The 12022-nt window shown below is 35.8% G+C and overlaps 1 protein-coding gene across 1 annotated transcript in view; it reads left to right on the top strand.

Moving 5' to 3' along the window:
• Positions 1-319: 319 nt before the first annotated feature.
• The window catches only part of LOC110041445 (uncharacterized), a 31149-nt gene continuing 19446 nt past the window's right edge, over positions 320-12022 (top strand). The window contains exons 1-17 of the mRNA XM_089293239.1: positions 320-577; positions 693-775; positions 863-953; positions 2470-2588; positions 2971-3014; positions 3168-3255; positions 3870-3935; positions 4660-4721; positions 5080-5153; positions 5744-5823; positions 6412-6506; positions 7112-7174; positions 7787-7841; positions 8577-8709; positions 9976-10051; positions 11234-11375; positions 11802-11826. Coding sequence (XP_089149365.1) covers positions 538-577; positions 693-775; positions 863-953; positions 2470-2588; positions 2971-3014; positions 3168-3255; positions 3870-3935; positions 4660-4721; positions 5080-5153; positions 5744-5823; positions 6412-6506; positions 7112-7174; positions 7787-7841; positions 8577-8709; positions 9976-10051; positions 11234-11375; positions 11802-11826 — 1336 coding nt within the window. The 5' untranslated portion in view covers positions 320-537. The remainder of the gene's footprint in view (positions 578-692; positions 776-862; positions 954-2469; positions 2589-2970; positions 3015-3167; positions 3256-3869; positions 3936-4659; positions 4722-5079; positions 5154-5743; positions 5824-6411; positions 6507-7111; positions 7175-7786; positions 7842-8576; positions 8710-9975; positions 10052-11233; positions 11376-11801; positions 11827-12022) is intronic.

Here is a 12022-nt window from a genome sequence, read left to right as displayed (position 1 = left end):
GTTTGTCTTCCCCTGCTACTGCTCCACAAGTCCCATTTCTTTATTTCCGTTGGGACACTATGGAGCTTCAAGACCTTCCACAGCTGAACAGAGCATTTGCCTCCGTGTATTTTGTCAATAAAGTTTTCCTATCCGTGTCATCTGTACATCGTATCCTGTCATCCTCTAATCAAGCCGCAAATAAGTAATTTTTCCGTGTCAAAAAATTTGTGTTAATGATATCTGATGCTTTCATGCGTTTCACATCACCCGCGATCGACCAATCAGAGTGGCAGACTGGCACTCCTTTCGTCCGCCTCTCCAGGGTCCCCTTGATCAAGTGGAGAAAAAAGGACGGCCATTTTGAATAGTGTTGACACGGCATTCTTGTGGCAACTTCGTATACGTGTAGCGTGTTTTAAAGATTTAAGCTTAATGTTTTGTAATGTCCTAGAGTTCAAAAGCACTTTTTACCATTGAAGCAAGGCTGTGGTACTTTATTTCTTAATCAACATAGCCCTAACGCTTTGGTCCGTCGTTCGGTCAGTCAACAGCACGATGCCTAGTAATCCTCGAAGAGTCAAAGCGAACAAAGAAGGTATTAAACTTAGCGTGAATGGTTTGGGGAGGGAATAATGAAGTTTAAAGTTAAATACCCGTAATAAAGTTTATCTGTGATGAATTTGGCAATTTTTTGGTTATTTCAAATCCAGGTATGGCTAAAACTACGGCAAAAGCGAGCGATAGTGAAGATTGCGACGATTTACCAGATTTGGTTGATTGCACGGATGACGAGGTAACTTCTTTTTCAGACGGATAATTTTCACTTTTATTCACCGGTGCTCTGTTATAAACTACAGATATTTTTTTCTATTGAACCAAGGATTCTGGCGAAGAGGAGTACCACAAAAAGCCTCCGACTAAAGCCAAAGGTAAAGCAAGGGAAAAACCGGCACCGAAGGCTAAAAACAACGGTTAGTTTTGTTTTTTGGTTGTTGTAAGTCTTGTAATGATGATGCCAAGGATTGAGTTCAGAGGTATTGATGTCTTATTTTTCTTATTCAGCTACTCAATCACGTTATTTCAGAGGTAACACTGTATTTAATTGAGGGCTCAAAATTCATCTGATCAGACTTTTGCCAGAGTTGACTTCGATCAGACAAGAAGGGGCCGCTGAGCGGGGGGAGGCTGGAACGGAGAGAAGAGAAAGCTGAGAGTTACATGACCCTTGTTGTAGTTTCAATGCAAGTCACTACAAGCAGTCACTACAGGCAGTCTCCTTGTCTGCCTTATGTGCCAAACATACATTTTCACACCTATCTTGGTCAATTTTTTGCAGTGTTGTAAGAGTTATTTTACCTACAGGGTCTTACCATCTTTCTTTGTTTTATGAAAGGGTATAGTTCTTGCCTTTAGAATTTGTGTGTTGTACAATTTTCAATGTAGCAACCTCTTCAACATGTAGTCAGTGATTATATGCAATATAAATACTGTATAAGCAAAGATGAAAAAAAGAAGCCATTATTTTCAGGTAGCAGCTAGTTTTGGTGAGAGCATGCTTAAATGCCACAATTGCATGTTGCCATTACATACCACAGTCAAACCTCTCCACAACCGCCATCATGGGGGGAGAGGAAAGTGGTTGTTTTAGAGAGGTGGCTGTTATAGGGAGGTAGGGATGTAATATGACACCTTTTACTTTTGGGTGGTGCATCATATTTTATCTTTAAAAGTGCTTATTGTAGCATGTAAATACATCACATGATCAAAATATATCAATAAGACAGAAACAGAGAGGAACAGCGTTTTCAGTATGGATCAAGTTTAATGACCTATTTACATCATGTATATTAAAAAATAGGGGTGCTGTATACTCCTTTTGTCAGTCATCAGGGCTGTCATTAAGTTTTGGGTCACCTGCAGCCTTGTTCTCCACACCCACAACAAAATTGTTACTTTGTGGGTGAATTTTATCAACAATGGGCAATTGCACCTGTAGCATCAAGAGAAAATCAAGTATACTCAGCCGTAACAGGTGTTATGGGTTATGACCCTTAATGACAGCCCTGGTCATTGACTAACTGGCCGTTGTTAAGAGGTTATGAGAGTTGTCGAGAGGATTCATAAGGCTGGATAGTGAAATTATGTTTTCTTTTTCGTCACCTGAATCAAGCAGTCTGGCATCATTTGTCAGAGCTGTTTTTGAGTTACAAGTGCTCTTCAGTGAAAATAATAATGGTATTTTTATCAAGGTGCACTGTTATTATGGTAACCTATTCTGCCTTGAAGATAGCGATAACTTGTTGGGCATTTGTGTGATGGCAGTATTGCAGCATCTCTTAGTAAAGAGTGGTAGTTTTGATCCATCAAAGTATAACGAGTGAAAAGTGCTAGAAACTGTTTTTGTTCACCTAACTTGGTAATGATATTTGAGAATTTGCAAGCTTGCTGTTCAATATTTATCCTCCTTGTGTTTTTTCCTTCTGGTAGCTGAGTGTGCAGACATGTGGTATAAAATGAGTAAAGATGAAAGGGAAAAGCACATCCATGTCATGAGGGTTTATTTGCTGTCGCCATTCCTATTTGGTCAAGTCTATCAAGAAGACAAGGTAAGAAATAATGTATTATACTATAAATAGTTATTATATGGCTAGCTCAGTGAGTAGGTGAGATGAGCTGAATCCTGCTCTGTGATTGGCTACATGTGCAGGCAACATGGCACTATCTTGCCAGCTCGGGATCACCCGCTGTGTCCTGCAAGAAAATAGTGCCCATTTTCCATGTAATAAATCGTTGTTGACCAAACTTGTTGGCTGGCTGGATATTAGCCTCGTTCTTTTTTTGCATGTAACCTATGGACTGAGACTCTGTCTCAGTCTGTAAACACACAAAAGATGAACTCGGCCAATATCCAGCCATCTTGATCTCATGCTTAGATATTTACATTTACCTGACCGTTGAAAAATATGTTCTTTCTTTTATTGTTTTCAGTGGATAAACTGGGCATATGATTGTAAGCTACTACCCTCTAAAAGGTATGATCTTTTTTTAATTGAAAAACAAAAAAGAAAAAAAAACTGCTTACAAAGACACATCCTTACAACATGAATACTTGGAATTTTGGTTTCTGCTTACAGTCTTAAATCTCAATAGCAAATCCAATTTATAACTTGATGTCCTTTTTTCAGCTCCTTTGAGCAAAAATACTTGGATGAACAGTATTTTGATGCTGTGGATTTAGTTGAAACAGCATTTAACAAACTGGCTGACAATGTGGTGAGCGCATACTTGTAGATATTGTTTTATTTTCCTACACATGCAATTCAGGAAACAGATGAAATTCTGAGATGTTTTAAATGCCCAATGAAAAGAATTCCTAGTTATTCCAGGGATCGATGGTTACATGTATATGTAGTTGTGTGTTTGGGAAAGTATTACTTAACTCAATGTGAACATTAATCATGAATTTTGTTTTCTTTTGTCATTTAATAATCATGTAGGCCTATAAATTAATATATTTGCATTTCATTATTGTGTTGACAATGTCAGCTGATCTCAATTTGAATAGAAAAACACTGCAAAACTCGAGGATCAAAAGCCCAGAATGGGTCCAATCCTGGGTTTTAAGAAGAATTCAAACATTTGCTTGGATTTTCTCAGCCGTACTGGGTAGAATTGCCAAAATAGCAAAACACATTGCTCTATACATAAAAAAGTCATAGTACAGAAATTCTTTCTACAATTAATAATTATTAGATTTCTTGAACATCTTAAGAAAAGTCCTATTTAATTTTGCCTTCAGCCCGAGTCTGAAGGATTGGTATAGCTCAGTCACTGGTTCTGTGGACATTGCCATTTGCAACACTTCTCTGTTCATATTTTACATATAGCTTTTAAAGAATAAAGATGGATTGGTTAAAACTCTTGATATAATTGGAAGTGCAGGATTGACAATGGTAAGGAAAATGAAACCATTTTAAAACAAATATAAAATCTGACAGCACAGTCTAAGGAAAAAACTGTTGTTAGGGTCTATATAGACTAATTATTTATCCTTTGTGTCATGTGATTTTTGTAAGACATAATTTTTATAAGGTGTAATAATTGTGTACAAGTTTCATTATTGAACATAATCTGTGGCTGGCATAATGGTTGGCCAGAGTTTTTGAAACATGTTTTAAAACCTTTGCTTCACCCAAAACACAATATTTTTGCCATCAACTTGTTGTAAGCTTGTTGCTTGTAACACAGTTTTACCATTTAAATCCTGTTTAACATCACCATTTCATTGTAAACGAAACTAAAATTTTGAAATCTATAACATTTAAAAACTGTTGTCATTGCATAGCCTATTTTTGTAAAGTAAAACTGAGATATCATGAAATCAGAAGTGCTAAAAATAGGCCTATAAATTACAGAAGTTGCTGTCGTGAAACAAAACTGAAAATATAGTAAAATCACGGTTTTTAATAAATATTTTCCAAGTTAAAAACTGCTCGCTATGTGTACATGATCTACTTTTGTAAAACATAACTGAAATGAAGGAATCAGTAATCTTATGTTGAACATTTCCTGTGATTGTATGGCCTATTTTTGTACAAATGGTAGTGTATAAAAGTTGCTGTCATCACATGATTGACATGCATTTTGTAACTACTTTCTTGGACTTTGTTTTACCAGGCTCAGCATGTTGACAAAGCAATAACATGTGCTGAGAGCTTTCTTGCATTCACCAGTATAAGGTACATAAGGACAACCCACTTCCCTGGGTTTTATTATTATTTTACATTTAGTGTGAGGTCTTGTGTCCCACAGTGTTTAACCTGAGCAGATGATAACAATTACGTACAGTACTATAACCATTTTAAACTTTGCAGTTGTTCAAGAGTTCATTCTACAAAATGTTTTAAGAGTCTTGTCAAAATTTTTAGATGTTGAAATCTCAGAATAATGGTTACTTTTTCAAGTTCAGCAAGTTGCAGGAAAACAAAATTATAGTTAATAACGAGTGTTTATTAGGAGCTTCCAGATAAATTAAATGCCTCATCTTGTTCCATTTACTGTGCTTTTGTGGTTAACAAATCCACATTCTTGTTTCAGGGATAAAATTAAACTGAAGTCGGGAATAAGCAAGAAACAAGGTGACATGGCTTTGCTCTTAGCCCATAATCAAGGTAAGGTTTATGATGAAGGTGATGTTGTGAATTTTTCTCTTTGGTTAGGAGTAACATATAAGTCCGGTTGTTAGCTTTGGGCTTATGCAACTTCAAAATGGGTTTTGGGTGGACATAAATACACAAAGGCTTATATCCGGTTGGAGTGTATACGAGTGAGTGGTTTTTAACAAAAGACACCTCTAAATAAGCTGATGAAACAAACCTCCAGGAGGCACAGACGAAGTTGTTTTATGAAGCTTCCTCGCAACCGAAAATAATGGCCAGTGAGGTATGCAAGGTAAAGGACAGCTTTAATTATGGGAAGGGGGGGGGGGGGGGGGATGGGGGTTGGATTTTTTCCCAGAATATTACTGTAATAAATTACTACTATTCTTATTCATAACAAGGGGAGCTTAGAAATTGGGGGCAAAACTGGATTTTTTTTTTAATGGTATTTTATCTCTGATTTTGATTGTGAAGAAAGAACACAAGGATATCAAGCTGGTTTGAGAAAACAATACTTCAACATCTGTTGTGTTTTTCATTGGGGCTTGACATTCATGTTGATGCTTAAACAAAGCAAATGAGAAGGTCATTTTAATTTGCAGTGGCTGATCATATCAAACTGTTAGCAGCAGGTGAGGATCTTGTTGAAAAATTCAACAAGAGATGCAAGGAAGAGGAGGATGTGAGTATGATCTATGCTTCTCTATAAATATTTAAGTAGGTATTAAATAACTAGTGTTTATCAATTATAGCTAACTACAAAACAGTAAGCTAATTGGGGACACCTGTACTAATAAGAGTTCTAAAATTTGAATCATAAAAAGATTAATTCTAAGTATACAGGACATAGTTAATTATAAAATACTGCTGTTTACAATTTTCACTCACGAGATTAATCTATGCTAATAAAAGTGATTAAAATTCCCATCATGTAAAATTGTTTCTAATATACAAGGCAAGGTTAAAAAAAAACCTAAAAAAAACTATTGCTACAATTTTTGCTTATCAGTTCGGTCAAGTTCGGTGGTCTTAGGCGACTTTTAAATTTGTTAAGGTTTTTATGATTTTCTAAGGTCTTCACTCAGCTTTGCCCACAGTTTAGGCCCTAGATAGCTTATAGATAAATAAAACTAGAAAACGATTACAAGTGTGGAATTTGAGGAGCAATCACAGGTTGCTCTTTTCATTTTCCTTTGATGGTGGATCTAATAATAGAGTTATAGTAGTGTCCGATCTCATACTGTCATTTTTACTTTCATTTAATTTACAGCGAACTGCTGACCAGAAGAAGGAAGGGAATGAGGCATTTTCAAGTGCAAAATTTTCAGCTGCTATTTCAACTTATTCAAGAGCATTACATGTGAGGTACTGTATTGATCAAATGTAACACCCTTGTTACTCAGCTGAACGTATTTAATATTTAATAAGTGACCCAATTCCAAGAAGCGGTTTGTGGTAATTAAGGTTATTATTATACCATTATGAGGATTACTGGTTTGTTGTTACTAAAGCACCATCCCTTGGGGAACCACCCCAGCCACTTAATCAAATTTTAACAATAATTTTCTTTTGTCCAACATGCAATGGTAAGTAATGAGTCTTCCCTTGCAAGATAAGCCCACTTTTAAAACAAAGGTTCTTGTCTGAAAAGACCTGTATACTGTAATGCTAATAACATAAATGCAATCTGCTCACAATGTACATTACAGTGATGAGCTACATACATTTCAGGTGCAAACAACAGTCCTAGCAGTTATAGGCAATAGTTTATCATAGAGCCGTTTTCAATTGAGCGTCAAAAGTAATCAGGCAGTGACTTTGGTTTTTGTTTTACAATGGTTTGAAATTGATGGAGTAGTCTATGGTACATGTAAGTTATTGGTTTTGTTTTGGTTTTATGACACTCAATTGAAAACCACTCTGTACCATCAATCTTCTAATTATTATTTTTTGACTTCCATTTTTTGCAGTCCCTACAATCACGTTCTTTACGGCAACAGGTCTCAGAGCTTCCTAAAAACAAAAGATCTCTGGTTAGTATTTAACTCCAGTTATACGCGGATTAAAACTGAAGTTTGTCATTTTAAATAGCTATGGAGTTGAGCTTGGGACTGCTGAGAACAAATCCATATTGTATTTTGTAGCAAGGTAGAGGGCTTGTCCTTAGGGCCCTCAGACCTTTTGGCCTTCTCTTACACACTTTGGTCTGCAGCCTCCTTACAAAGTTCTCAAGTTTTAGGCTGAAAAATAATTTCTTTAATAAAGCCGTGAAACATTTGTCAAATACTTGTGAAACGTTCGTGGCTAGTCTGACACAGCGTTTCGTCTTGGCCAAGAGACTCATCAGAGACCTTTAGAATTCATAAGCAATCTCGTTGAGCATCACGCTCAAAGTCCCGTTTGCAAATTCTCGATATTGACAGTCTGGCCCTCTATTGCAGAAGATTTGCCAACTGTACGTTCACAAATTAAATTTGTACAAGAGCAAACAATTGAAGAGTAACATTTTTAACATTGGTGTGATGTCTAAGTAACATTTTAAACGTTGGTGTGATCTCTAATGACTTCACTGACATAATCAAATTTAGATGTAAATGTAGATGTAGTCAAGATGTAGATGTAACTTTCACCTGTCTGTTTGATAGGAGTGCTCTTACTGATGGCAGGAGGGCAGTGGTGCTGAAAGCAGACTGGCACAAGGTAGGCATTTCAGATTCCCCAGCTGTAGCAGCCAGTGTTTTTTTCAATTGAACCTTCCTGAATATGGGATTGCAAATAAGCACTTACCCACTTGCTCAGGGATTCAAAATCCTCTAAGGCAGAATCTTTCATTTTTGGTACATTCCTCAAGTATTTTGTAACAAAATACACATGAAAAAGCACAGAATCTTCACTTTTACACTCCATTTACTAGAAGCCAATCCTCTTGCAAGGGAACACCAACTGTAAGTGACACCCTTGGCCCTTTTGACTAGTTGTTGTAAGAACAGGCACTCTCCTTGCTTTCCGCTACATTAGTGATAGGGCAGTGAACATATCAACTTTCCACTAGCTGACCTTAGTCCAGCAAATGACTTTTGCAAAATTATAAAAAGTGAACTCTGTTGATGGTTATATTCAGTTTTCCTATTTAGCTTTCCAAATATCCATGTAGAGTAAAGCCTCAACAAAATTTAATATAGTCCAGGGTTAAAAATAAGCATACATTACACAATGTAGACTCTGTTTTCACCTTAATCCCTTTGCAGTGACATAGAAATCAAAGAAAAGCAAAACAAGACGAGACAAAATGCGGCACCAGACTTGCCACTAACTATTTTTTGACAAGTATTTGACAACATTCTCGTATTGCATTTTTATTTGCACATAGAAAGCATAATCTTGAACTGTCAACTAGTATTGAATTGACTGTGAAAATGCCATGTTTATTTTCAGGCTCAGTACAGATATGCACAAGCATTTTTTGAAATGGGAAATTTTGCAAGGGCCAAGGAGGTGAACAGGGCAGCATGTAAGATATGCACAGACAAGAAGGACTTGGAGTCACAATTTGAAAAATTTGAGAAAGGTATAAAAGCCATTGTGGGAGCTTAATGGTTAAGTCAGGACTCCACATCACATGAGAGGTTCAGTTTCAATCCCTGGTTGGGGCAATTGTATCGTCTTCTTTTGGCAAGCCATGTTACTTTTACATTGTTTCTACATTTTATTATAGAACAATATCCCACATGTGAGGATATCATTTTTATCCACACATATGTGATACCATTTTTGTCCCTTAACTGCACTTAAATTGTTGGTGAATGATTGAAACATCTTCAGATCTTCTTCGGAAGTCTTCAGCAACATTGGGAAATCATCAGAAAATGTTCGGAAACATTTGTCTAGTCTTCAAACATTTTTTGGAAATCTTCAGAAAGTGGTAGAAAATCTTTGGAAAATTGCCAAAAACATTATTAAGGTTATTCCCCTGAAATAAAACTGTCAATAGATTTTTGTTCAAACTTTGTCCACTGATTATTTATCATATGAGAACTTTAATTATAGAATAAAAATGGGGGGTGCCCATGTTCATTAAGGAGCAGTGAGGCATTGAAAATATCCGATTTTGACATTATTTAATGCTTATTACAAGAACGTATTCCAGGTTATTGTGAAATCTTTGTGAGCCCAGACTCATGAAAACACACCTCAAACTGCAGTCAATACTTGTGTCGGACACAAATAAACTTTTTAAGTTTGATTTTGACAGACAGCTGAATCCTTGTTAAAATATTGGAACCAAATTGCTTGCCACGGCTATCAAAATGCAAAATAGAAAAGACTACAGTGCAGGTGCTATTTTCCTTATTTCTTCAATTTTCAGCAATAGAAATCACATCAGTCTTTTCTCACGCAAAACTAATAATTAGTTGATTAAAATGACTGGGAAAAAAATTGGGCTGCCCGAGCTTGTTAGTGAGCTATAGCCATTTTTCAACTGACAGAACTCAATATCAAGGCAAATCCGCCATGTTTTCAATGTGCGCGTGCGTGCTAGTGATGCCATAAATTATGTGCAGTAAGGATGTGCAATGCAAATGTGAGGAATCACCTTAAGTATTATGAGAATTTAAATATATAATAAAAAGAAAATGACATGGTTGCTTGGAGATATATTCCCATAGTCACTACATGCCACAGAAACTGGGAATAAACTCTGGTCATTAGACTGTGCTTTACTGTTACACATATTCAGTGAATAAATGTAATTTTGTCAAGGGATTGTATTTTATAACTTTAATGACGGTGATTGTATTTGATTGTGAGATTCTCTCCTCTTTGTTTTCCACAGCTTTTGGAGATAAAGGAAAGACTGGCCAAAATAAGAAGACATCTAAAGCATCAACTAAAAAGAATTCTGCAAGCAGGTGAGATTTACAGAGAGACTTTAATGGGTGTTATGTACATTCTTAGAGCAATCAGCACCAAGTATTTCAAGTTTTAAGCATGGTGAAAGGAGCTTCTTAAAGTGCACATGACATGAAAAATATCATTTGAAACACCTTTCAAAATACAGAAGAATGGCGTTTTTCTTTTTGAAATATCTTTTTTCGTTTTAGAGATATTGACATTTTTCTATTATGCAAATTAGATTGGTGATGACGTCATATTGTTTGCAACTTAAAAATGGTAAAATACTGAATAGACAATATCTTTAGGAATATTGAAGCAGTGTTCTTGAAACTTGGCACCACAAATGTACATCACAAAAGAAACAAAATGACTCCCTTAGTGGTGTTGCCATAGCAACTCTTTCAGCTCCAGTCTCTTTCTGTCAAAAAACCAAATATCCCCATTTGCAACCTCTAAAGTGAGACAAAGGGTTCTACTTGGGACAGACATAGTTCCCATATTGTCTTAACTCCTATCATTAGATTGGGTGGGGTAGATGGTTCTTGATTTAAGACAAAAACTGGGAATTTGAGTTTTTATTAAGACAGCATCAACAGCAAAACTGTTGTCATGGCAACAGCACTAAGGGTGTCATTTTGTTTCTTTTGTGATGTACATTTGTGGTGCCAAGTTTCAAGAACACTGCTTCAATATTTCTAGAGATATTGTTTATTAAGTATTTTACCATTTTTAGTTGCAAACAATATGATGTCATCACTGATCTAATTTGCATAATAGAAAAACGTCAATATCTCTAAAACAAAAAAAGATATTTCAAAAAGAAAAACGCCATTCTTCTGTATTTTGAAAGGCCTTTCAAATAAGCAAAAATTATTTTTTATGTCGTATGCACTTTAATGAATACCAACTGAACTGGTTGGCTTATAGGATATATTTATTTTAATTAATATTTTTTCGTATATTTATAATGTAGGTGGTCTATATGAGTATGGGGTCTATGACTCTTTTACGTACCATCCTTATGGCATTTCTGTTTTTGTTAATTTGTTGTCATTAAATTGTAATAAATAACTAAAAAACAAAATATTAAATAAATTGTCTTGATAGTAGAATTCCTTTCACATTGAAGAATCAATAATGTGACCTCATGCTACATGTAGTTCAATAACATTTGATACATTGTTTGCATTTTAAAGTCAACCAGAAGACCTCCCAGACTTGGTAGATCCTGACTCCAGTGACACAAGTAGAAATAACTCTGATGAAGAGTGTATGCCTGGTCTGGTTGAAATGGAATCCTCGGAAAATAGCGATGACTCTGACAACAATGAAAGTGAGGTGAGAAATCGAATAGTTGGATTATATCCTGGCTAAATGGAGGATCAGGTTGTTCTGAAGTATTCATAAGATGACCATGCATACAGAATTGTTTTGGGTGGCCAAACTTATGTTAACTTGATCTTGATGAAGGTGAATGCAAAGAATCGTTAGTCCTAGCCAGTTACAAGTAAGCAAAAGTGAAAAACTTTTATCTATTTGCAACTCTGTGTGCTAGGGTCTTTACGCATAAACTTCCCATTACCACTGCAGTGTATTTTACTTTGCATGTTTCAAGTATTTAAAATTTGTTATGTCTGCCTTGTAGTGGTCCATGTATGACTCTGTCAAGAAAATGTTTGAAAAATGGAAAAAGTTGTGTGAAATCTTTTCAGAACTGTAGCAGTTGCTTTCATTATAATTATTATGATTTGTTATTATTTTCAGGATGCTCATTCTGGCAGTGGTGATGGTAGGAAACCTCTAGCATTAATTATTAAGTTCTAATGTCAGCATATAGAATGTCCTTAAATGTGGTCTTAAATCGTCCATATACTTGGAATTTTCCAACTGTTTTCTGGGTTCTTGTTCACAACTGAATTAGTTCACTCCTTGTCCAAAGTGGAGATTTCCTTAGAGTGACAATGTCTTAGAGGGGCGATCTGATA

The sequence above is a fragment of the Orbicella faveolata genome, unplaced genomic scaffold, assembly GCF_042242905.1.
Source record: "Orbicella faveolata isolate gen_17 unplaced genomic scaffold, um_ofav_v1 contig_25, whole genome shotgun sequence".
NCBI classification, from domain to species: domain Eukaryota; kingdom Metazoa; phylum Cnidaria; class Anthozoa; order Scleractinia; family Merulinidae; genus Orbicella; species Orbicella faveolata.
The sequence above is the reverse complement of the archived record's forward strand: the minus strand, read 5'-3'. Positions and strand labels throughout refer to the sequence as shown.